Source organism: Anoplophora glabripennis, unplaced genomic scaffold (assembly GCF_000390285.2).
Source record: "Anoplophora glabripennis isolate ALB-LARVAE unplaced genomic scaffold, Agla_2.0 scaffold129, whole genome shotgun sequence".
NCBI classification, from domain to species: Eukaryota; Metazoa; Arthropoda; class Insecta; order Coleoptera; family Cerambycidae; genus Anoplophora; species Anoplophora glabripennis.
Window position 1 is genome coordinate 574425 of NW_019416294.1, and position 26638 is coordinate 601062.

At 34.7% G+C, this 26638-nt stretch overlaps 1 protein-coding gene across 1 annotated transcript; it reads left to right on the plus strand.

The window, feature by feature from the left end:
• On the plus strand, positions 1-26522 carry LOC108905097 (mucin-5AC). Its single transcript, XM_018707872.2, has 4 exons — positions 1-150; positions 17365-20753; positions 23634-25027; positions 25292-26522. The coding sequence occupies exons 1-4, from the start codon at positions 148-150 to the stop codon at positions 26389-26391; spliced, it is 5886 nt and encodes a 1961-aa protein (XP_018563388.1). The 5' UTR covers positions 1-147; the 3' UTR covers positions 26392-26522.
• The last annotated feature ends 116 nt before the right edge of the window (positions 26523-26638 follow it).

Genomic DNA, 26638 nt, shown 5'->3' on the forward strand with positions numbered 1-26638 from the left:
CAGTCAACTTCTTGAAGGCTTTCTTCTTCGGCGGATATTGAGTGCAAAGCGTCATGTGCTAAGTGAACTGAAAGTGATGTGGTAGTGCCTGGTAATCTATCTAGTGACTCCTGTTTGTGCATAGCCCGTTATTGGATTACAATCAAGATGGTGAGTAGATAGAGGACGACCTAATGATGAATACGAGGGTAGATCGAATAGTCATTCAGTATCGAAACTGCGAAATCATTTTTTATGAACACGTTGCTGTCAGAAAGTGATCTTCCAAGCCCAATTTTTTTTGTGAACTGAGGAATTATAGAATCTCTGGTTTTGCTTTCAATCTCACCATTGTTTTAAAACAAAAAGACTTAATGACAAACGCGTATTATAATAAACAAAGAAACTACAGAATCTTTAACTCAATAGATGAATAATAAAACCACGAATGTTGTTCTAATAAGACAAGCTCCTTGTAGTAGGTAGTCACGCTAAGTGTGTTGAAATTAAAAGCGGTTTTTTTATGCAACAGAAAAAATGACACGGATATTCGTATTTCATAGAGGTCGTATGACCGTTAATTATTATGATCTTGTTTCTTTCAGTATTAAGTAATAGGTAATTTAATATTGCTCGCCTCACTTTAGGCAAAATGCGGTGTTATTTAAATTATTTCTTAAGCGATAATTTCAAAGAATAAATTGGCTCGTTAGCAAAACCGGAAAAAATATTTTTTTACACAATCTCAAAATGAAAATAACACTACATAAACGTAAAGTTATTATAATTTAGCTCAAATTTAGATGTGTCGAGGCTTTGAAATAAAATTTGACAACAGCAAAATCTTGAAATCAAAATGATATATAAAATTCTAAATTATAATTACTCTGTCTTAAATATTGTGTTGGTGAAAGCTAATTCAAACAAATTAAAAAAGAGAGACATATTTGAATTTGAATTAGTTCAGTACATTTAAAATAGAATAAGAAATATGGGAGCTATATAATAATAGAATATATGTTTTCTTTAATTATTATTATAAATTTTTTTTAGTGTAGAATTTATTAAGTTATAGTTTTATTTTGTTTTGTATATGATTTATTTATATCTATCTATATGTATTTATTTAAATTGGATAAATACTATTCAGAATTAGCGTTCCGATAATTTTTGTAGAAATCCCGCTTTTTTGGCAAAGTCTATAGGTCATAAAGAACAGTTGGCAACCCTAGCAACACTAGATAACAATTCTGTTTCATTAAAATATCCCTCGATTTGTTGTAATGTCCAAATATATTCTTCCAAATTAGTAATAACTTTAGGCTTATAACAATGTTATTTTAAGATTAATATATAGATACAGTGAAGTCCATTAAAAACTAAGAAATCTCTCTAAAATATTTTTGAGACGTATGATCAAAGAAATTTTTCGTATACAGAGTGATTCACAAACGGTGGCCAAAAATGAAACCTTGTATTCGTCTTTCGTATAAGTATTTAGGACGCTTTGTTAAAAAGATACAGGGTGTTAAACTTAAAAAAAAAATATGTTTTTTTAAACAATTTAAAAACTAGTATTTACTTAAATTACATGACAAACACTAATATCATTCCGTTATTTATTCGAATAAAAAAATTAGTCATCATTTTAATGATTTTATTTGAGTAAATGCTCAAAAATACCTCGATTTTCACAAACACAGTCGCGAACTTTTTAGTAACGAGAACGTAATTTGTTCGAAATTTATTGTTGCTTGAATCTGATAAAAAGCATTATTTATTCTTTCTTCCAACTGCTCAGAATGTCATAGTTGCTATCCCAGCCTACTATATAATTTTCAACCGAATTTTATTCGAATATAGAAGTGTGTTTTCAGAACGTTTTTTAAGTTTTACTCGAAAATCAGGCTTTTTTCGAAAATCATAAAAGAATAGTAAAATTGAAAGATTAATCCGAAAATATCATGATTGTTACCGTAAAGCAGTGACGTACTATTTTATTTAGAAGAATATGCTACCGATTTTGGACACTAATAGATAGTTTTTAAATTATTTAAAAAAATTAAAAATATTTTTTTCAATTTAACACCCTCTATCTTTCTTTATACGAAAGACGCCTTAAAATTCACCAAAGAATACGAGGTTTAATTTTTGGTAACCGTTTGTAAATCACCTTGTATAATACCATCTAGTACTTTCTTATCATAATCTAGTTGCCAGTTCATGGTATTCTGCGATTTTATAAACAATAATTTTTGGAAAAATTGCTTTAGAGAACGTTTTTTAATTAAAAATCTGGCTAAATATAACCTTAATTAGCATAATTTAAAATCCCTCTCTACATTATGTCGCTAAAACTGTGAAAAAATCAGCTCCCGCTTAAAATTAAAAAAATTATTTATTTTCAAACTTTACCAGTCCTAATCAATAGAGTTGGTAATTAACATATTTTTCATCTTCATGCATTTGCATAGCCTTTAAGACTTTTTAACCAAGACTTATAAATTTAAAACTTAAGTCTGTACAAAAATATTATTCTGCATTATAAACCAATGAAATTTGAGACATACAAGGTCTGTTCAGAAAATAACCGAACTTTATTTTTTTAAACTTTGTTATTAATTTAGTACATTTGTACAAGTCTGTGTCAAATTTGCTTTGATGTGATCAATAGTCTGAAAACGGTGTACTTTTAGCACTGATATTAATTTCGGAAATATGAAAAAATCGCAAGAAGGTACTTAAGGCATGTAAGGCCTACTTAACTTAAATATGCAATAAATAGTATATTTTGTTATTTAGAAATACAAAATCATGTTTTCTACAAAGTTTATTAATTTGAGTTATCACAAAAGTTAAACAAATAGTACAAGAGAGGAGAGGTAAAAGAGCTACTAAAAAGTTTAGTTAAGTTTCTCTCTAAAGCAAAATAGGCAAATCAAAGTTCTCTTAAAAAAAAATTAAAGCTTCTCTTTCGATAACAAAAAAATAAATGAGACTACTTTTTCTTTGATTTAAAAAAATAATGCCGAAGTCGTTATTTTATAAAAACAAACAATGAGACTTGTCTGTCTTCGACTAAAACTAAATTAGACTAATCGCATGTGTGCATAAAGAGTGACGTATCATCAAATTATTTTAGCGCGAATTTTTGAATGTTGGCCTTAAAAATGTGGTTACAAAGGGAGGTTATGCGCAAGGCAATGCTGCCAACAGCATATCACTAAACATCTCTAATAGCGCGTATTTAAAAAAGTTCTGTTATTTTCTGAACAGCCTCGTAGTAGAGTTAAGCCATGGCGATTAACGATAAACATTTAGCTATATTTTTATTAAAAATATTACTAATAATTTTTACAAAAACCGTCTCCATAAAAAATCGCAACAGGCCAACTGGATAACGTAATTGGTACAACAAATACATCTAGATGGGAAAAGATATTCCAATAGTGCGTCCCAAAAATAATGTAAAACGTGTTGTGTTTTTTCGTCCACCCTGTATATTAAATGTATGTAATTCAATTTATTTTCAAATAAAAACGACGATATTCTTTAAGACTCTTTTTGTAAAAAAAAATTGTAAAGAACTGTGTGAAATAGAAAATTAACTAATTAAGCTGCAAGCTTGGGGTAAAAAAGCTATCTGTGTAGAAATATTGCATTTCAATTTGTTAAACTGTGAATATTATTAGAAATTTCTGCAATACGTTTCCATACAAGCGCTTATTATGACACGTATTAACAAAATATCCAGTTTACTAGCCGATAACGAGTTCCTGTTACAATACTTTTTTTTTAAGAAGTCATAGAAAGTGAGTTGGCGGTTAAATAGTCGAATTAAAATTTTGGTACGTTCACCGATTTAATGGTAGCACATTTTTACTTAAAAGGTATCCTTGAATTTCTCTTAAATGTACTTATTGCACATAAATTAAGGAAAGTTTACTTCCAAAGTTCAATCGTTTGACACCACCTAATAACTTTTGTGAAATAGACTATGAAAGTAGTTTTCTGTAACGCACCATTTTATTTTTTATGTTGCTAACCTTTTTAAATGACTATGTCGTAGGTATAATTGCATCAAAACGAATATAGGTTTTCGCTTTCGTTTTAAAATTCACTTAATTATACTTACATCAGAGTTGTTAATAGGATAGTTACAATCGATTAACATTCTAACCCAATAATTTTGAATTTAGTAATTAACCTTATCGTGCTTATTTCTCCACTTAACTGCATCGAGCATTTATTTTTTGTATTTAATAATTACGATAAATTTGTTTACTATGCTACGACCATTCTATGCGTATAGCCATCACTATTTTAAATGGACGTATGCTGCATTTGTGATGACAGACACGTCGAAACATATTTGCTTTTCGAAATAAGGAAATTCATGAAGATTTCTATCAACTTTGACAAGGTTATTTGAAGGTCGGATCATAAAAATTCGTTACAATGATAATTTTCCCAAAATCTACATTAACTAAGATTTCATTTAACTCCTGGTTCATTTTTCTACCTCAACTCTTAAGTCGAGATATTTGATTTTGGCACACCCTCTGAAAATAATACAGGGCAGGCATTAGGATGCCGCTAGATACGTATCGAATAAATTGATCGATGCGAAGCTTCAAATCAGAGGCAGACATGTACATGTTATTGTGCAATGATGTGGATAGTGGGATTACTAAAATGTGAATGATGCTTGTCTGTAATTCCTGGTATCAAAGAACATTGACTTCATTTGATAAGATTTTTAGAAAATAATTTTTGAATTTGTTTGAATTATGTTAATCCATTTAAAATAGAGTATCATATATTAATCAAGTTGCCTTAGTACAGTTTTGATTCCTTAAAAAATTATTGGGCTTCAAAGAAAAAACAGAAATATATCACATTTTTGAGAAATCTCCGCCACATAAAATTAACAAAAATAAATTTAAAAAATAAAATATTTCAGTGTAATAATATTAGGTGATTTTTTGGGTAGCCTTAAGCCTCTTGTTTTTTTGCAACATTTTTTGTGTAGATTTTGAGAAAAGGCAGATGTTTATTGAAATCCCACTTTATTTACTGTAGAATGTGTATAATTTTTGCATGTTTTTAAAATGTATAGTTCCAGAGAAAAATAGTTTACATTTTTTTGCAACTAAATGTAATATTTTTTACAATTTCAACCAACCTGCCTCAATTAAATAGACAATAATACTGATATATAGACTTTTAAATATAATACCATAAACTTAAATTCTCAATCTGATGCTGACTTTTGTTTAGCGTAATTTGGTCTGAATTGTATAAAATATTGAATTTAGTTGCAAATTTAGAAAAAATCACTCCTAAATCCATTTTTATCTGGAAAATGTAGAGTGACAAAAAACATCTTTGTTTTCTCAAAATCTTTGATGACAAAAATCAAAAAAAGGTATTTTTAGTGACCAGTACGTTTTTAACAAAAGCTTATATTCATATAAATAACTGTTCCAGCGCTCTATGTCCCAAGCATAATAACTACTGCAATGGTTTTTGATTCTTGTGCTGTGGATCGGTAATATAATCTGAATAAACGACCACCCTGTATAAGAAATCTTATTAATAATTATAAATTCATAAATGCACCCAACTGTGACACACTCTTCTCGATATATCTTGCAAAATCGAGCCGTACTTTACACAAGTCCGTTTTCTCCAGATTTTCTCCTTTTTTCTTTCCGTCACTTTCCATGCTCTGTTTTGTACAAAGTAGAAAAGCGGCGTGTTCGTTTTGAAAGTACCGTACGAGTTTTATTATTCGTGTTGGTACAAGCAGCCTCTGGCCGATCGTTTATGAGCGTAAATATTAATGACGCGCCTATATACACCGCTTGCTATAAGAGATATACGCGATTATAATTTTTTTATATATATAATAATATCACACATGAAATTTTAATTTGTTGATTCTCAGGCTTATAAAATGTTAAAAGTATAACATATATTCCTGGATTCGTTACTAAGAACACTATCCGGTGCAACTAAAATATACGGGGTTACTCAGAAATAAGTTTTGATTAAATTAATTTCATGTCAAACCGGATGTAAAAAATGAAGGTTTTTAATGTGATCCTATAATCGCCCTCTGCAAAGAATACAGGATATTTTTTATTGCCAACAATTATTTATTGCACTGAAAAAAGGGGTTATTTATTAAAAAAATTTTTTTTCAAAAAATTGTTTTATTGGGCCATACGTTCTTAATTGAAATTCAGTTGTTTTTCTTACTTCACGTTCTGATTCAGCATAAGTCTACATTTAGTTCCTTTTAAAAACAAGGAATGAATTGCTATAAAAAGAAAATTAAGGATAGTGCTGTACATTCAAATGAATATACATTATTGTATGTACGTGTCGCACCTATGGTTGTAAATAATCTCGTCTTTGAATGTGGGACACTGTGGGATGATGCTGGTACTGGGCGTGGATCTTAAACACCGAATATTTTGTAACACTGTCAGATTAAGGAGCAACATGATTTTTATTTAGTTGAGTTAGTAAATTATGTTCCGAGTTAAACAAACCATTATAAGCAAGAGATGATTGAGAAATTTGTAATATAACAGAACAGCAACTGCAAAATGTGTGTGGAAATATGTATAGGGGAGTAAATTTGAGCATAGCTATAGCAAATATGGCAATATGGGTTACTAAATTATGAATTTGAATTTACAGCGAAAAGCAATTGTTTGTAAATTAATATAGCTTTTTGATAGTGTTATTTAATCTATAATAATAAGTAAACTATGTTTATTTTACTCTGTATTTAAATAATCATCGTAAACTGTTATAGGTTCACATCACAATCATTTTGCTTGCATAGTAAAGATTTGTAATTTGTTCATTAACAACAGAAGTTTGATAGTTTCCCCCTTTTAATAAAGTTGAAAGCATTTCGACGGAAAAACAAGACTATGTTTCGGAAGTATTTAATACTAAATTATACAGGCTGTTACAAATTCGTTTCTCACTACAGGGATTTCGGAAACGGTAAGAGGTACGAAGTAGCTTAAATGGGGGCAAAGTTGCGTAAACAGGGGACCAATATTACGCCTCTAAAAAATCAAGGCTAACATGATTAATTTTCGAAATATTTGACAAAAAACGAAATTTTGGAAATCCGTTTTTGTTTCATTTCAGCCTTGTTGAGGTGATATTGAAAAAAGAACAACACTTTCTCATTGCCACTTTTTGCCCTCTATCGAATGGCGTAATCAATTTTTGTATGTAACGTTTCGTCTCTCCAGGACCATCATCAACTTCATTTTTTTAAATACGACCCTAGAAATTTTATTACATTTTTTGCAAGCCTACATGACCCCCAATACTGTACTGCCGTACTGCCTCAGCCCGAATCAGATTCAGATGTTTTGTCCCGAAAAATTCATCTTCGGTGTATTCATTCCAAATTTATCTAAATTTTTTATTTAGATTTCTTTGTTTATTGAATTATCGTTCACTGTAAGTGTCGTTAGACCTTGTGGAATCTATCTAGTTATTTAAACTCTTATCACCACTTGTTACAATAAAATATTTATTATTATTAACTATTACCATCACTTGGTCATACATAACTCAATAAGTTGTTGCGTTAGAATTAAAACATTGTTACAATTTCAATTTTATTATGACAAATTAATTCTTAAAAATGCATATGAACAACCAAAACGCCAGCTGAATATTATTCTTTAAAAAATTTCAGTAAATGTTCAAAAACATTTTCGTTTTGGAAAAGGTTAAAAAGGAAGATCAGCGTAATATTATTGGAATTTATTATATCTGTAACTGCAACTGTGAAAGAGCATGTCAGATGTATTTGTATGAATATCCTGAAAATAATAGATCGGAATTTGTTTGAATTTTGAGCACTCGAGAAGCCTAGAAATAATTACGGACACGGGAATAAAACTCTAATAATGTTTTATTTTAATGCGTGGTGGTAATAGTTTAAATAACTAGATGGATTTGACAGGGTCTAACGACACTTACAGTGTACGATAATTCAATAAACAAAGAAATCTAAATACAAAATTTAGATAAATTTGGAACGAATACACTGAATATGAATTTTTCGCGACAAAACGTCTGAATCTGGTTTGGACTGAGGCAGTACACTATTGGGGGCCACGAAGGCTTGCAAAAAATGTAATAAAATTTCCAGGGTCGTATTTAAAAAAATGAAGTTGATGATGGTCCTGGAGAAACGAAACGTTACATACAAAAATTGATTATGCTATTCGATAGAGGGCAAAAAGTGGCCATGAGAAAGTGTTGTTCTTTTTTCAATATCACCTCAAATATGGCTAAAATTAAATAAAAGAGGATTTCCAAAACTTCGGTTTTTTTCAAATATTTCGAAAACTAATCATGTTAGCCTTGATTTTTTAGAGGCGTAATGTTGGTCCCCTGATTACGCAACTTTGCCCTATTTAAGCTACTTCGTACCTCTTACCGTTTCCGAGATCACTATAGTGAGAAGCGAATTTGTAGCAGCCTGAACAGGGTGAGTGGTTAAATTAATTTGGTCTTTTAGAGATATTAAGAAAAATTCTTAAAAATGCTTGTTTTCTACACCATATATCTCACAAACGAAGCGTTTTAAGACCTAGGAATTTATCTTATTAAAAAATGATTCTCTATCAACTGTTATTATTCATTCTATCGTTTTTGTTGATTTTCAGTGCACATCATATTTTTCTTATTAATTCACAAATGTATTAGGCAACGTACCAATATCGTTGGAACAGTTTCATGCCAAATGAATTTAACCAAAAACCGTTCATTTTATAAAAAATTGTGAGCTGTTTTGTTCAGAATTGATTAAAAAATTTAGAAATGATGTTATTTTCCAGAAAAATCCACGGGCGTACGAATTATTTTTTTAAAGGGGGCAGTAACCCACCTCAGACACGTCACTGGTGTGTGAAATGGATAACAGATATCTTTGTTTTATTCATCATAACTAATGTGTTATTAATACCAAATTTTAGTTCAATATATGTTGGTCTTTTAGAGATATTAAGAAAAATTCTTAAAAAAAGTTTGTTTTCAACACCCTATATCTCGCAAACGAAGCGTTCTAAGGCCTATGTTTATAGGAACTTTTCTTATTAAAAAATGATTCTCTATCAACTGTTAAAATCCTACTACAAAAAACTGACTCACCCTGTATATTATATTACAATTTTATTTAATTACATGTAGCCCCTTCAACCACCCCACTCAAATTTAGGAATTTTCATTTGATATTACCAAATACTAACAAGTGATTAAATGTTTAATGTTGTTTTCTTTATTTAAATTATAATTAAAAACAACCTATAAAATTGCAACTGTTGACATTTCTGTTATCTGTATATTATCTCTTGCTTTTGATAAATTAAACACCACATAAAGATAAATAGTAGGAATCGACATTTAAAAAATGTACCGACCTTAAAATTAAAATTAATGTCGTCTGTCAAAAAGTAGCCCAGCCGTTAGCAAAATATTGTAATGACTTTGTTTTCTTGAATTTAATGGTTCGATTTGCATTAATAGAACATAATTGCTGTTAAGATATGGTGACATTATGCTGCCGTGACATAACTGGACTGACGCAAAAAAATTACTATTGCCACATCTGTTCTAGCAAACGTTTCAAAATTGTTAAAAAAATAATTAAAAAAATCAATATGGTAAAAAGCTTTTGGTTATAAATCAAATAAATGTCAAATGTGGAAAGCTGAAATGCATAGTGTTCGTTAAATTTGTAGGTAACTCGATTGTTTAAAATTTTGCGTTTGCTTCGCTATATACATTTATAATTTACAATTCTATAAATAATTGGAAATACTTTGAAAAAAATCTGAACGTGAATTTTTTGAAGTTGTGTTCTTTACTGAATACTTCTGCGAAACGCAAAAAATCGAAAAAAAACATCGTGACTTTGACATTAAAGAAAACCTTTCTAATACTATTAGCCTTGTATAGCTTTGTTACTCGTACCAAATGCGTAGCAACTCGGTTTCTCCAATTTAACACATAATATTAACAAGCTGTTAAAAATATTGCATGTAATTTATCAAATTCATCCAAAATTAATAATTCACTCGAAAAGGAACTTCCCATTGAAGTTTCGGGGTCATTTAAGCTCGCATACACTAATTGTTTTAACCTCAACAGCCAACACGTTATTTGTTGCTAGTTTGTTTTGTTGTATACGTTTTTATTTGGGTGCGTTTGTTATTATTTCACGAAAATGTCAAGTTAGTCACGTGAAATTCTCGAACTCTTGTTCATGCATAACAGGAAAAGGAAACAGAACAGGATCTGATACTCCGGACAACAACGCGTAAATGCAAATCTAAATAGAAAACAGGTAAACACTACTGTGAAGAAAACGACTACTCTATAGGAGATGAAAGCTGATTCAGTGGATATTAATTAAGACTAAACGATCTATAATAGGCAGGTGCGTCAAGCGCTACAAACAAGGTTTCTTTTTCTACATATCTATCTCTGTTGGAATAAATAAAAAAGACTGTAAGTTAAATATTGGAAGGGAACCATAAAATATATGGGGTGGCCAAATGAAAACGAAACAGAGCCATTTTCAGGAACTCCGTCAAGATTGTAGAAAAACGCTCTGACCCGTCAATTTTAGATTAAAGGGGAACATTCTTTGCTGGTATTTTTGACTCCGCCACTTTCACCCCCAAGTAAGGGTAAGCATCACCCCAAAATATTTAAATGGATTGGGGGTTGAGTAATATTTCTTTTGAGAGCTCTTACAATTCTCTTTACAACAGACTTTAAATTTTATAATTTCGCCCAATACTTTGAAAAAAATTTACATTTTAAAATTTAAATTATGTTTTGTTGCTTACTTACTACTTAGTTGATTAAATGTTCAAACTGATGACCGCCCGCCTCCATACAAGAATAAAGATTTTGTTCGAAACGTTCGCGCACATTCTGAAGCATTGGCGTACTTAACTCGAATGACTGATATTTTTATCGTTACTAATTGTTGTAAAGTTTCAACTTTAAAATCAAAATTCTTAATAAGTATTAGGCGGAATTATAAAATTTAAAGTCTGTTGTAAAGAGAATTGTAAGAGATTTCAAAAGAAATAATACTCAACCCCCAATGCCATTAAAATATTTTGGCGTGATGCTTACTCTTGCTTGGGGGTGAAAGTGGCGGAGTCAAAAATACCAGCAAAGAATGTCCCCCTTTCATCTAAAATCGACGGGTCTGAGCGTTTTTCTACAATCTTGACGCAGTTCCTGAAAATTGCTCTGTTTCGTTTTCATTTGGCCACCCTGTATAATTACAGTACGTAATAATAGGCTTTTTTTCGCGAGTGAAGTCGTATGTTGTAGTATGTGTAGTATGAGTGAAAGAAGAGATTTAAACTACCATATGACAATTAAGATCAAAAGAGATAGAAATAGTAACTACAAGTCAGATATTCACCAATATTTAGTCGCGAAATAAAGCCTAATAAGTACCAGCAAAAGTTAACAAAATAATAATTTCTTACTCATAAGGAAAGCGATTGTAGAAAACGACAGTTGTTTTAAGTGTTCCGCGGTATGTCATTTCCGGCGTGTTTAATAGATGTTATTTTTACTAATGGTGGCGACAACTACTTCACATTTTAGTCTCTCTCTGATTGAAGCTTCGCATCGATCAATTTATTCGATACGTATCTAGCGGTACCCTAATGCCTGCTCTGTCGGCCTGGCGTGACGGTGAACAATCTAGGTTTTTTGCTGAGGGACGTTGGCCGTTATTTCATTGTCATTTGTACATGTGTGAGTGAGTTTGATGCTTTGCTTGGTCGAGTGTATGGTACGTGTTTTTATGGCAGGCAGTAGCATTGCGTATTATGGGCACAGATTTAGCCTATTTCTGCTACTACAACGCGTATTGTCGCTCATTAGCATAATACAAATTACTACTGTTTATTAATTATCACCACAAAGTTTGCGTTGTCTAGTTGTGAAACAAATCGACAATACATAACATAGATAAAAATGGGATATAAAAAATAATACTTATAGTTATATTTAGTAAAGAATTTAGTATACTTGCATTTGGCTACGTTTCTATGAGCACTATTGAAGGACGACTGCATTGCATAAAGTACAAAAAATTAAACTTTCCTATTAGCTTTAGCGTTTTGGTGTAAATGATAGAACATTCTACATTCTACGACCAGCCTTGCAATCTATAATTTTTTATTCTGGAATCAAATTTGTACTTTTCCAAGTAAAAATAGGATTATGTTATTTAATTTTCCTGTTGCTAAGTTAAATAATCACAAAGAGAACAGAGCCTACAAACCGAACTATTAATGACATTCTAACGATATCGATTTTGCGTGTTCTTGGCATTTACATCAGGTACCGTCTCTCAACTCTTTCTCTTCCAAACCGGTACCTAATATTGTTTATATGGCAAAAACTTCATCATCACTCGAGCCATGAATGGACTCTTCTTCAATACCTACCTCAATGCAAGGATAACGTTTTTGCACGCTCTAAATGTGCCCGTAATTAAAATCGTTCTTTTTAATTATTTACACAATTGTTAGTTGCTACAATATTAATCAAACGGTAATTCCGCAATAAACAGAACTATTACTAAGTGCAATTAGTATCAATAAATTAACGATCTGTAAATCAACAGTAAGAAAATGGTCACATGCCAATTACCTGCATATTACCTAATGTCTACTTCGCATACCTTGTTGATTTAACTGATAATTTACTTTTCGTCACGCACATTTTCCGATACTGATGTATATTGAACATGAGGTTCTTTTGCTCTATTATAAAGGTATTAGGCCAATAAAAAAATAAATAACAAAATAATAGAATAAAATACGAAAGCCAATAATATAACCAGAGCCTTCAGAAATGATTCCAAGCCACGTGATTAGTAATTTTGTATGGAACAGTAATTTTATTTCCTTCGCGTGGACAATAAATTTTGGTAAAATTAAAAATTATTAAAACAATAAGATCAAGATTAAATTAAAACACAGCATTCTATTTATTTATTATATTGTAGGAACATTTCGTTTTGTTCCATTTCAAAAGATCTCCAAAATCCCATGTTGTAATAATATTAGTAAACAAAATATCCCTAATAGTTTCCAAACATTAGCCCTAAAAAAATTGCAGCAGGCAAATAATTTTCAATTTTGAGAAGTTATAATCGTCAAACAAGCGCGTTCTTAGGTTCTATTTATTAAAAAAAATACAAAATTCGCCACCAAGTAAACTTCTTAGACATTGGAAATAAATGTACTTAGTCTTCGTGGATAAAATAAATATCAATCTTGGTACATAAATAAATTTATTTATGGATTTAGGCGGTATCTGTTTTGGTTTGGGTGAATCGTATATCCACGGAGATTTTTGGCTTTTTTGCTTTCAAATATCACTAGAAATGAAAATTTTTCTATGCGCATAAATAAAAACGTGGGCTTAACTTTTGGCGGCACAATATGTTAAAAAAAATCGAAAAGTGTCATATTTTTCTTCCTATTTAATTATGTATCTTTTCAAGAGTCGATTTTAGGCGAAAATTTAACAGGAAAAAAATTTTTGTAATTAAATTTTACAATATATGAATCGAATGAATCATGATTATTATTGTAAAAATCGGAAAAATCGCCAAAAATGAGGTTAAAAAACATTATTTTCTAGGGAATCTACGTAGAATCATCACACCAAATTTCATCAAAATCGGTTCTATAGATTTTCTCATAATAATTTGGCAATCCAGATTTTGAAAAAAAAATTGCAAATTTTCAAAATTTTGCACAGCAAAAACCAAGGCCCTTAGATATTTGAAAATGTAATCACATATAGAAGGGCTCTCAAGCTTTCAAACGCTTTTTGAAAAATTCGAATCCGTCAATTAGGAGAGCTTTGGCGCTTATTTAAACATTGGTCGAATTTTTGTACTTATAAACAATTAGAATAACATTCAATTTTTTAAAGCAGGTTTTAAAAGTTATTGGAAAGAAGCTTCTTTAAAAAAAAAACAGATCGATTAACAATTTTTAATATATCAGCTTCTAGAGGTCCGATTTTGATGATTTTTTTTAAATCGATGTCTCGCGATTTAAAAAAAAACAATTAGCGTATTTTCAAATGCCTATCGTTAATAATTTGATTGGTCTTTCAACAGTCCGATAATTATTTATCTTTAAACTTCCTTTAATTATTATCAACTTTATGTTTTTATTGTATCAAAGGTAAAGTAACTTATATACTGTTTATCAAAGATCAAAAACAAATTTATTTAAATATTCTAAAATTGTTTAAACAACAATTATTTTCAAAATATGTCGAAAGTTAGTAATTAATTAATTAATTAATTATTAATTTAGTCATGATTTCTTTTGTGATTAAAGTATAATTTAAATATTATTTACTGTTTAAAATATTAACAAATGAGAAATTAACTCATTATATTACAAAAATACAAAATTATAGTACAAAAATTCGACCAATGTTTAAACAAGCGCCAGAGCTCTCCTAATTGACGGATTCGAATTTTTCAAAAAGCGTTTGAAAGCTTGAGAGCCCTTCTTTATGTGATTGAATTTTCAAGTATCTAAGGGCCTTGGTTTTTGCTGTGCGAAATTTTGAAAATTTGCAAATTTTTTTTCAAAATCTGGATTGCCAAATTATTATGACAAAATCTATAGAACCGATTTTGATGAAATTTGGTGTGATGATTCTACGTAACATGAACTTTTCTTGAGCCAAGTATGAAGGTCCTATACCCAACTTAAAGACCCCAAAGAAATTCCCTAAAAAGTAATGTTTTTTAACCCCTATTTTGGCGATTTTTTCGATTTTTATAATAATAATCATGATTCATTCGATTTGTAACTAGTCATATTTTGTAAAATTTAATTACAAATATTCTTTTCCTCTTCCATTTTCGCTTAAAATTAACTCTTGAAAAGATACATAAAAATAGGAAAAAAAAATATGACATTTTTCGAATTTTTTTAACATATTGTGCCGCCAAAAGTTAAGCCTACGTTTTTTTTATGCGCATAAAAAAATTTGCATTTCTAGTGATATTTTAAAGCCAAAAAGCCAAAAATCTCTGTGGATATACGATTCACCCAAATATGGACTCTTTGAAACATATACCGTCTGGACTAAAAAGATAGCACTCAGTATGTATGTCCACACTCCAGAACCTCAAAACTACTCTGAAAACCACCGAAACCGCTGCAACCAATCCAACAACATTCTACTGAATTATTGTTACAAATTTTATATTTTTTAAAGACCAATTGTTGATTTCCCGCCCCTACACACAAGTCGACAAAGTCTTATAACAACAGCCAAAATGTAAAGGTTCATCATTTTCCTCCCAATTGTTAGCCTTCTTCCTAACAGTGAAATGTCGGAATCACTTCTATTCGAAGCAGAAATGTCCAACTCACACAGTGACACCAAAGTCACTCCGATCTGACCACCCCTGCGCCCAGCGCTCACGTCCGAACATTTATACTCCCTATAAACATAAGCATATATTTTCCATACATTTAGTGTCTACCGCTACTAATTCAAGCCCGTCTAACTTCAACGATTAGTTCATAACAGAGATTTTGTTATTCGGATTATCTGAACCTTAAAACATATTAATTCTCCTATGTTTCATTTGACAGCAATATTTAATCCAAGACTATAGCTAGCCATGGACAATATTAGTGGATCATCCCTTCATTGTTTTAAATACAACTTCAAAGGATCCGAAACCAAGAAAAAGCCGTACGAATTGCGTAACTCGCTCTAAATCCTATACTCATGAAATGCGGATTGCATTTCTGTGAGCAACAATTCCACGGTTGCCTGCCCCCCTTTTTTTTCGTTGCATTCCGTATCGAGAGTGATCGTAAAATGATTTACTTTCACTAAAAGCGAGTACGTGTTTTTGTCACACATGGATGCGGCTACTCTAAATAATATGGTGGCGTTGCGATATCGCTTCTGCCCGCACGGAAAATTGCTTAAAATTAGTTTAATAGACGTTTTGTTGCATACGAATTTATTTAAATAAAACTAGTTTAGTAACGTAGAACATTTCAAATAATTTTTATTTTCTAATCAAGGTGGCGGTGAATGAGACATTAAACAAATGAAGAGGTGTGTTATTTGACAGCACGTCCGCATTCAGTCGTTTGACCTTTCTTCCATTGCCGTCACGACCAAGATGAGACATAATTAAAACATCGAAAGGAAATACAGAAAACCCATAAAGTACGTTTGGAAAGGCTGATTTAATTACTACAGTTTCCTTTTTGAAACTGATCTTTAAAAAAGTGAAAGGAGATCGCAACCCATGAACACAATTAACAAAAAAATTACATAACAAGCCTTCGTGTTGAGAAACAGGGCTCATCTCGATTTCTTTGCACGATGGTTTTTTCTTTTCTACACCAGCCGCAAATTATACAACAGTGAAAATATTCAACAGGAAAGTAATTCGGTGGGCCACTCCTTGCTTTTTTTGCTAATGAATAAAAGATCAGTGAACTTGTTTCCGACCGTAAAATTAAATCAAAAAGAAAGTGACTGCATCCCACGCAACAGTCAGATCACTGAAAGGAAAACCTACAGGATGTTAAATGATTCAGAGGTCGATTTAAAGTGGTCCACAAGTGACTAATTATTATCGTAGAAAAGTGAAAAAAGTTAGTGCTAATGCTGAATATAGCAGTTTCAAAGGAAATTAACATTTTGTGTTTTACTAAACTCAGTCATCGAAAAGTTATTTTACTAAACTACAAACTCGGCAGTGGGTATATAAAAGAGAAAGTATCACAGGCCACTTACACGAAGTTTTTGCCCTAGTTTATCCTAATAGTTTCAGTCTAAGGCGTTGCAGTACATTCTAAAAGACATTCCATTTGTACCAGATCTCGTGGAACATAGAACCAACTGTGTAAATACATCTGCAGGGTTATTCTCGAGTTGAATTTATACCGGGTGTTTCAGAGTTGAAGTGGCAAAAGTCTAGGGGAGATTCCGCTCAGCAAAATATGTAAAAAAGTTCATATGAACATGGGTCCGCAAGTGCTTCGTTTCTGAGATACAGGTTATTTGTTTTTCAAAAATTGAGTTTTTTAAAAAACCGCTGTAGCCGATTTGAATGAAATTTTTGCGGTTTATTAAAACAACTAACATCAACTGGACTAATTAGATTTGATTCCTGAAAATTTTCAGGGACGTGATTATTTAATATATTAAATTTTTATTATGGATGTAGAAATAAGTGTTTTCAACAATAATAATTATAATTAACGTACTTTTCCGTTTCAGATTCTGAGGAAGCTGCAATGGATCCTCCTATCTAAATTATTATACTCCGTAATAATTGTAGAATCTCAAAACGAGAGATCTTACGACACAAACGAGTGGGTACCTATAACGCCTTCTTCTGGAGAAGAAGCCTCGAACAAGGCCGTAGGTCGCGTCTTAAACCTAGACACGCCCGCCCAAAAGTTTTTCCCCGAAGAGGAATACAATCAACGGAAAAGGAGACCGCACCAGCAGCAGTACCTGAGGGAGGGTTCCTTGAAGCCGTCGAACGATAGACACAATCACAATGTAGAGAATTTCAGGTACCAAGAGCCCGCTGCTTACGAGCAACCTCCCCCTTTGAATCAAGGAGGTTTCCTGGAGAAACCGGTTTTAACCAGGCAACAGGCTCCAGCTGTTGATGCCCCTAATTTATACCAGCAGTATAATCTGCCCATTAACAATACTTTCTATCAGTCCTTAAATCCTAGTATTATTAACGACGAGTTGCAAAGAGAATTTCTTAATCCTAACATTGCTCCTCCCGTATCAGTAGCGGCAACACCGATTCAGGATGAAAAACAGGCTGTTCAACTACTTTACGTCCCATTGGAGAACTTGCAAAATGTTCAGCCCACTACACAAGTCACCCAGGACTCTGAAAAGATATTCCACCAGGTCGACGCCCCTAGACAGGACAATCAAATCTTCACCCAGAACAAGCAGCATCTCATAGACGATATCGAGCATGATTTAATCCAGCAGACGGTTCAGGCGCATAGATTGCAACAACAGATCCATCTAGGACGCCCTGTTGGTGTTCAAACCACTACGACGACGACGACTACGACGACCACAACCCCGAAACCAACTAAACGAAAGCCTCATCAACCACCTTTAGCGGTGTACTTGGAAAGTAACAACGAGGCCAGCGTAGACGATATATTGACTGCGTTGAGAAACGCGAAGACTATCGCCGTGCAAGACGCCATTACTCCCAGTTCACCTCATGTGTTCATTGGGCCTTCTACATTGAACTTGCCTTCAAGCTACACCAGATTCCCCTTGCCTTACATCAACAAACTAGAAGGCAACAGAATCGAGAGGAAAATAGAAAATCTTCCCTTCTTCGTAGCACCACTGAGCTACAAAACTCCAGCTGGTTATTCCAAAATCCCTCTGCCATCGCCACATGTCGGGTCTGTAGTGGTCTCAAACAAGGAAGATTCCCACAAGCGTTCAGCTCCTAGACCTACTCAGACATATCCCAATCAAATCAGTAACTATGAATCAGCGAAGCCAGAAGTAACTAATGCGAATTCGCAAATCTTTGACCCCAGTCAACAGACATATTTCAGTACCACGCCTTTCCAAGCTCCCAATTATTTACAGTTCAATGTCAATGACAACGTCAATCAATTTGCTGTTCCCACCAAACCCCCCCAACAGCAACTGCAGCAACCACAACTAAATATAAACAACATACCTCCAAGAAGTCAGCTTCAAGTACCAGACACTGTTAACTCCTTGAAAAATCCACAACCTGTTGCTTACAGCCAAACCAACACCGCAAATGCAAATACAAATCCCCAAGCACCTTTGCAGCAATCTGTGCCTGATATAAATAGCAATCCTTACAATATTCCACAGAAGGCTCCAGAAGCTGACGCGAATAAACAAACTTTTAATCAAAACATACATAATTATCAGGTACCGTCAAGAACTCCCTCCTCAGTTGGTAATACAAATCATGAAACTGTTAATTCTTATCAGATACCAGTACAAGGTACAGTTGGTGTTACTCAATACAGTCAATCCGTCGATGGCAAAAAGGAAGAGTATAGTAGTCCACAGACATATACTAGTGGAAATTCAAATTCCTTCCTTATTCCTTCAAGGAATGGACAGCAAACTCCATCTTCCGTTGGTAGCGTACACAACACCGGTACTCCAACTAGGACAAGTTCTTCAAATTATGAGGGACCTACTTCATTTGTTTCATCTCCTTTCGACAACACACACGAGATTAAGATAACTCCCAAGACCACCACTACGTCCAGAACAGAAGAATCGCCCCATTATACGTTTGATGGTGCCAACAAAAAACAAAAACCTTTCAACTTAGCGATTGACCAATACGAATTACACCAGATCAACAGTCAACTTTTAGACAGCGATCCAGAAAAAAACGCCAAGAGCCCTTACGATTTCGATTACCATTTCCTCTATGAAAAGCCAGCAAAGGACTTCGACTATAGCGGCAAGTTTGATGTTGATAAATCAAAAGTGAAGGGCAGGTACGATTACAGTTCAATATTTGATGTGGACGTTGGCAAACCGAAATATGACTACAGTTCCGAGTTCGAGCGCTACAGCAGTACACCGGCTAGCATCTTAAGAGACACTTTCGAAGAGATTTCTACTACTCCAAGGCCATCGCCTAAGAGCCGCAGGAGAGGTAAACCTTCAAGACAATCCGCTAGAACGACAACTACCGCAAGTCCTATCGGAAAAGAGTCCTATACCGTACTGGAAGAATTTTCTGTAAAACCGGCTACAACACCCCAGATTACAGAAGCCCCTAAACAAGTTAAATATGAAGAATACAAGATACCAACGCAGGTTGAGGTGGCTGACGTCCCAGCAAACGTGTATAGACTTAGAACTACCACGACAAGTGTGAGACAACACAATAATGTAAAAACTATTGTTAAAGACATTCCCGCCAACGTTTATAACTTAAATGTCAACCCATCGAACCAGCAAGTTCTAAATCAAAACCAGCCAATCAACCTCGCGAAAAATGAAGAGGTGTCTCATCCACCAACCTACATACAAAGTCCTCTAACCGAGGTGGCCTACGTGCCACAATACAATGAAAACCCAGTTATCCAACCATTAGTGCAAAACAGAGGACAGAAAGTGTCACAAAATGCGTACAATTTTGAAAACAAACAACCAGATATCCCAGGATATACCAGCAATTTGCAGGACCAGTCAATCAGGACACTGGTTGTGCCTAACACATTGCCTCCTACAACAGACCTCATCCAGTCCACTCTTCTTCATCAACCTCCTCCAGAACAATTCCCGACGACTACCACCACGACCACTACCAGTACCACAACAGAGCAACCAAGATCGAGCCCTGCTACCAGAGGCAGAGGGAGACAAAGAGGGGGCAGCAGGTTCTCTACCGCCTCTTCAACTACTACCTCCGTGCCGAGAAGGACCGCGAACAGAAGAAGGCCGGTACATTCGTCAAGGACAACTACGGAGGTTCCAAGCACCCAGTACTCTTCGAGAGAAGATGTACAGAAGGTGAACACGAGGCAACGGTTTAGATCCAGAGCACGACCCAGTCAACCTGTAGCGACGGAGAGGATTTCCAGCACAGAAAACGAAGTCAGGTTGGTAGTAGTAGTCATTATTTTAGAGTTTTAGACATTCTTCTTGATCTGCGCATCTCGCGGACAGATCAGTTTGGTCAAACTGTACGTAGTAAAACTTTCGGTAGAATCAAGTCTTCCTCTTCCGCAATTACAGTTTAAAGTTTATTTTTCAAAGAAAATCCGTGAATTACATGTTTAACGTTGGTGTCAATTTCAATGATGCTCCCATGTTTTCAATATTCTGGGCCTATTGAATTTACTATTCCAAGAAAAAGATAAACCCCCTGCAGTGCGGCATTTTGATCACTTCCCTTAAATCAGGGATGCACAGACTTATAGGGAACAGGGGCCACTCGGGAAAAATATAAGCCAAGGACGGGCCAGTACAAACAATATTTATTAACACAAAATTTTTTATTTTTAAATAGTATGAAATACAATGATAAAAATAAAATAACCTTCAAAAATGTTTGTTGTAATAATTATGTAATCATTACAATGTAATATTTCATGTTTTATTATTTTGATGCATGACATTGCATTGAACTAACAAGTTTTTTTATATTTGGCTCCACATTACTTGTAGCCACACGTATAATTGCTTCCAAATTTTCATTTGCCAGACGGTTTCGGTTTTTCGTTTTGTTAAGTTTCATCACTGAAAACGTTTGTTCACAAATATACGTCGATCCAAATAAGCTTGCGCATTTCAATGCATTTATTCGCAACTCTTTATAAGCGTTTTTATCAACGCAACGGTAGAAGTTGAGTAAATTACCTTCATTAAATTTGTTTCTTAAATTATCATCATTTTGCATGTCTATTAATTCCAGCTGCATTAATTCCGGCGCATTTTCGGGTGAAATGTTGAAAGGATTGCTGAAAATGTCCAATAGCGGTTTAACTTTTTTGAAGTCTACAAAACGATTTTCAAAAGCTTGTATCAAAATATCAATTTTTTCAACATGAGCGAAATTGACGTCAGTTTTATTGAACTTCTCCATAATTTTTTTGTAGTTCGGAAAATGGCCGTAATTGGCTGAATTGATTTGTGTCCTGAAAAGACTCAATTTGCATTGAAAGGACGAAACATGAGAGTATAGCTGCGAAATCAATTGATCTTTGCCTTGGAGTCGCGTATTTAAGACATTCAAGTGATTTGTGATGTCTACAAGAAACGCTAAGTCACACAGCCAATCAGGGTTGTCGAGTTCGGGGACGTCGTTTTTCTTTTCCGCCAGAAATAGTTGGATTTCTTCAATCAAGTTAAGAAATCGCTGTAGTGTCAACCCACGACTTAGCCACCTTACTTCAGTGTAAAACAGGAGATCACCATATTCGCTTTCAATATCCTCGAGAAATTGTTTGAATTGTCGGTGATTGAGACCTCGTGATTTTATAAAGTTTACGGTAGGTACTACAACTTTCATAACATTTTCAAATCCCAATAATTTTGAACAGAGGGCCTCTTGATGTATAATACAATGAAACTGCATTAATTCCTTGGTATTTATGTTTTTAGTTTGTAAATATGTTTTTAACAGAGTTACTATCCCAGATGTACTTCCAACCATTGAAGGTGCTCCGTCAGTTGTAATTCCAGATATTTTCGTTAAATCCAAATCCATTATAGAACATTTTTCTAGAAGAGCTTTGAGCATGTCACTTCCCCTGGTTTGACTTGTCAAAGAACTCATACCAATCAGTTCTTCACTCACTTCAAAATTTTGCGTTACACCTCGTAAAAATATTAATAGTTGAGCAGTTGAACTTATATCTGTAGATTCGTCGAGCGCTATAGAAAAATACTCAAAACTTCTCGATTTCGTAGCTAATTGCTCTTCTATATTATCTGCTAATGCGGTAATTCTTCTTTGAACAGTCATCCGATTTAACTGAATTTTTTCAAACTTCTTTACATTTTCCGGACAAATTTTTTTTGCGGCGATATCCAAACATTGCTTAACAAACTCACCATCTTTAAAAGGCCGACAAGTTTTCGCTATTATTCGAGATATTTCAAAGCTAACTTCAGTGGCTGTTTCAGCATCTTGAATTGGTTTTGTAAACATAGATTGCTGGCCTATTAGTTCCCGTTGTAAAGTGGAAATTCTTTGCGTTCGATTTTCGCCAGTTAATTTGGTAAAAGTTGGATGCTGGGTTTCATAGTGCCTTTTCACATTATATTCCTTCGGAATAGAAACACTACTCTTGCATATTAAACAGACAATTTTGTTATGCGATGAAATAAAAAAGTATTTTTCGGTCCAAATATCATGAAACTGTCGATTTTCATCTTCAACCTTACGACTACGTTTCTTACTGGGGCCTGGTTTATCCATATCAAAATTAATATTATATGTTACAGTCGGTAAAAGCCAAGTTCGAACGACGAAATATTTACTCGTCACAGATTACAGTTCTCAAACAGTATAACGTTCGCTTATCCGTAGTCAAAACTTAACTGCCCCGGTAGCCGGCGGTGCGTCGTATTTATACGAGTTACCAAACATCGAGAACCATCCATTTTGTTCGGGGATCGACGTGTTTCGCGAATCTGTAATCTAGTTGATGCGACAGATTTCTAGTCTCGTAATAATATGCTTGGACCGGAGCGCGGCGAGTAGAATACTTTTAAAATTCGTTGGCGGGCCGCATAAACATCGACAGTGGGCCGCGGTATGTGCATCCCTGCCTTAAATTGATATAATAAAGCGTGATTCACTGTTTTAATTTTTGTCATCAGTAAACGAATTGAATTTTAGACGATTGTTTCCCTTATTTTTTAATTCGTTGGAAAAGTTACTTCAAAAAGTGTCTGCTCTTGTTCAGTTCTATATGCTGTTAAAGAAGTAGTCCTGTATTAATAGCATTTCATAACACCAATGGTTTTTTCAGGTCGTACAAAGAACAAACATCAGAAATTCCTTTGGAAATCCAAACAGAACCGACGAGTCCCCAATCGTATATAAAGTTTGAACACACAGTAGAAGACCAGAAAATAATAATCCAATCAGAAGACCCACCCATCACTGATTATCCCCAATATTATAGCCCTCAGGTACCAGTTACTGTCACTGAAAGCCCTCGACTTCATTTCCAGTACGACAACACTGCTACAACACAGAATCCCCTTATGGATGTCCAGATAACGCATCCTGCTCCAGTCAAAACAAAAAAACATCCCATCGTCACAACCACGCCTGTCGAGGAGGCCCAAATTCATTTACAAGCTGGCGGAGTACTGCATAACACAAATAATAATAACAATCATAGAAATAACAACGAAGATAGTCCCCCACGACAAACAAATCGTGTACGAGGAAGAGGTCGCAGTAGGCCTCGAGTGGCAACGACAACAACAACAACGGAGAACCCCGCAGTTAGAACTACAGGAAAACCTGTGATAAGAATAGCACCGAAAAGAACAACCACTGTTAGTACCACCACGACGACGCAGAAACCCGCTTCCAAGTCGGTCGCAGAGGACGAATTCTTCGGGTTCATCAGGCAACCGAATTTCAACCAAATATACAACATCCAAGTCCCTGCCGCGACGCAACAACCCATAACAATATACCAAAACCCAAACCAAGTAAGTAACAGCGACGTGCGCGTCAGCGCATACCAAGCATTCGGTAACACGAATAAGAGTCCAAATGTACGCGTCCAGTCCTACCAAATACCTCAGAATGCTCAACCAGTGGAAGACGTGCGGTTGGATTTTAACAGCGGATCTGCCGATGCCACTACAGTCCACTTCTTAGGAGAGATAAGACCCAAGTACAGATCAACGACGCAGAACTACGAGGATATCGTCACCGCGACAGACACCACAGAACCAATTCGGATTGAAGCGGAAACTGCAAGACCTAGAGTCAGAGGAAGGGTTAGAAACCCTCAAAGGAAGACCAACGCTAAACAATCCGACAACGAAGTCAGCACTTACAGGACACAACAAGCGACGAGACGGTCCAATGTGATCAGGTCGAGAGGAAGAGGCACTGCACATTACAGAGCTCCTGAAAATCTTCGTCACAAGGAAGACAAAGAAGCTGATGTTGAAGGAGGAAACTACCCACCTTCGTTTTTCCAGAATAAGCAAGCCCCTGCTTTAGCCCCGGGTATCAGTACCACCACCACAACCATTGTACCTTCCTTCCAAATCAGCATCGACCCAGGTGAGGATGAAGAGGCTGACCAGGTGCCCAACCCGTCGCTGTTCCAGCCAAAGATCCTGCCCAGGCCGGAGAAGTGGGCGGAAGCTACTGGAGACGCTGTTAATAATGAAGGTAAATATTATTGCAAATCTGTTCGGGGTGCTAAATTTATTCACACTCTTGAGTGTATAAACATTTTACATAAAAGCGGCTTCGTCAGCATTGACATAAAAAAATATGTTGACTAAAACAACATATCATAAAACCATTCAAAGTAATATTAGTACTTTATTTTCTAGCAAAAAGGTCATTGTTGATTTTATTCACGCACATTCACATGTCACATCTTGTATAACCAAATTAGAAAGAGTATTATGTATTTGTCTCCTTTTGCAGAATTTGCTCCAGCTAACCAGATAGACGACGACATCCATATAGAAGGGGAGACTGTGAGTCCCGATGAATCCAGAGACACCGAACAGACAAAACCAAACAAAGCAACAACTAATAAACAACCTGTCGAAGGAAATGAAGCTACCGATCAACCCATCGCCCTTCCTGTCACGGCAAGCGATGAGCAAACGACGCAGAGCAGCGACGAGGCTTACAAGGAAGACGCCAAGGCAATGGAAGAGCTATTCGAAGAAATAAATAAGACTGAGAAGCCTAAGGGGAAGGGTAGAAGACGAGGTGCGTGGAAGCTTGTCAGACACAGACCGGTAGATCCGTATGAAGCAGCCGAATCTCAGAGCTACTACTCTGTCGTAAATACGTTTGGGGACATCGTTAAGGTTAAGGGAAAATCGAAGTTGTACGATAATTCAAAGAGCGAGGAGTATCCAAGCTTAGGTCACCATGAGTTGTACAACAACTACAATCCTGTTTTGGAGCAGAACTCGGACGCGTACGATTATGAGAGCCACAAACTACCTTCAACTGAAGGGCCTGAAAGCCATACAACCAAATACTACGAAGTTTATGACATGAACGCTGAGACTGAGAACATAGCCGTTGAAGCTTCATCCACGGTACCACCTGAAGCAAGTGGTAATAGTACTGAATCCGATATAAGCACGACGAGTGCCACGACTAAAGAAAACAGTATCTTCGACACTATTTACGAAATGTTTGGCGTCTCTGGTAAGTCAGAGGATATTAATGAGCCACCGACGACGACTATTTCCTCAACTGAAACGGAAACGGTTCCTCCCGTTACTACCACCTTGGCGTCTCCCACTTTCCCAGAGGAAATAACCGAGGTTCCAACAACCGAGGCGTCTTCGGAGGAACCTGTGAAAACTTCCACTGAAGCCGCGGAAGAGGTTACAGAGAAAGTAGAGACAACTTCTCCGAGTACCCAGATAACTAGAACCTTTGAAGTGGAGCCGTGGGAGATGAAGGCGGTGAGGACGTCCACGTCGACGGAAGTCTCCCACGAAACTGAGATCTGCTACAAAGGGAGGTGCGTGAAGTCAACCGACCGAACGGGGTTGTAGTACTGGTGATAAAGACTTCTTAGTGTAAATATTTCGAGCGCTGCAAGAGGTGTGTGACTAGGTGGAGAGTGCGTGTTTATATAAATTTATTTTTGTAATTAAAAGGATATTTATATTTAACGTTAAGAGACGTATTTATTATTTTTTTATATAAAACATGTATATAATAAATATTGATGCTGTTTTATTATTGGCTTATTCTCATCAAATAGTAAATCAGGCCACGATGGTACTAGAAGTATTATGC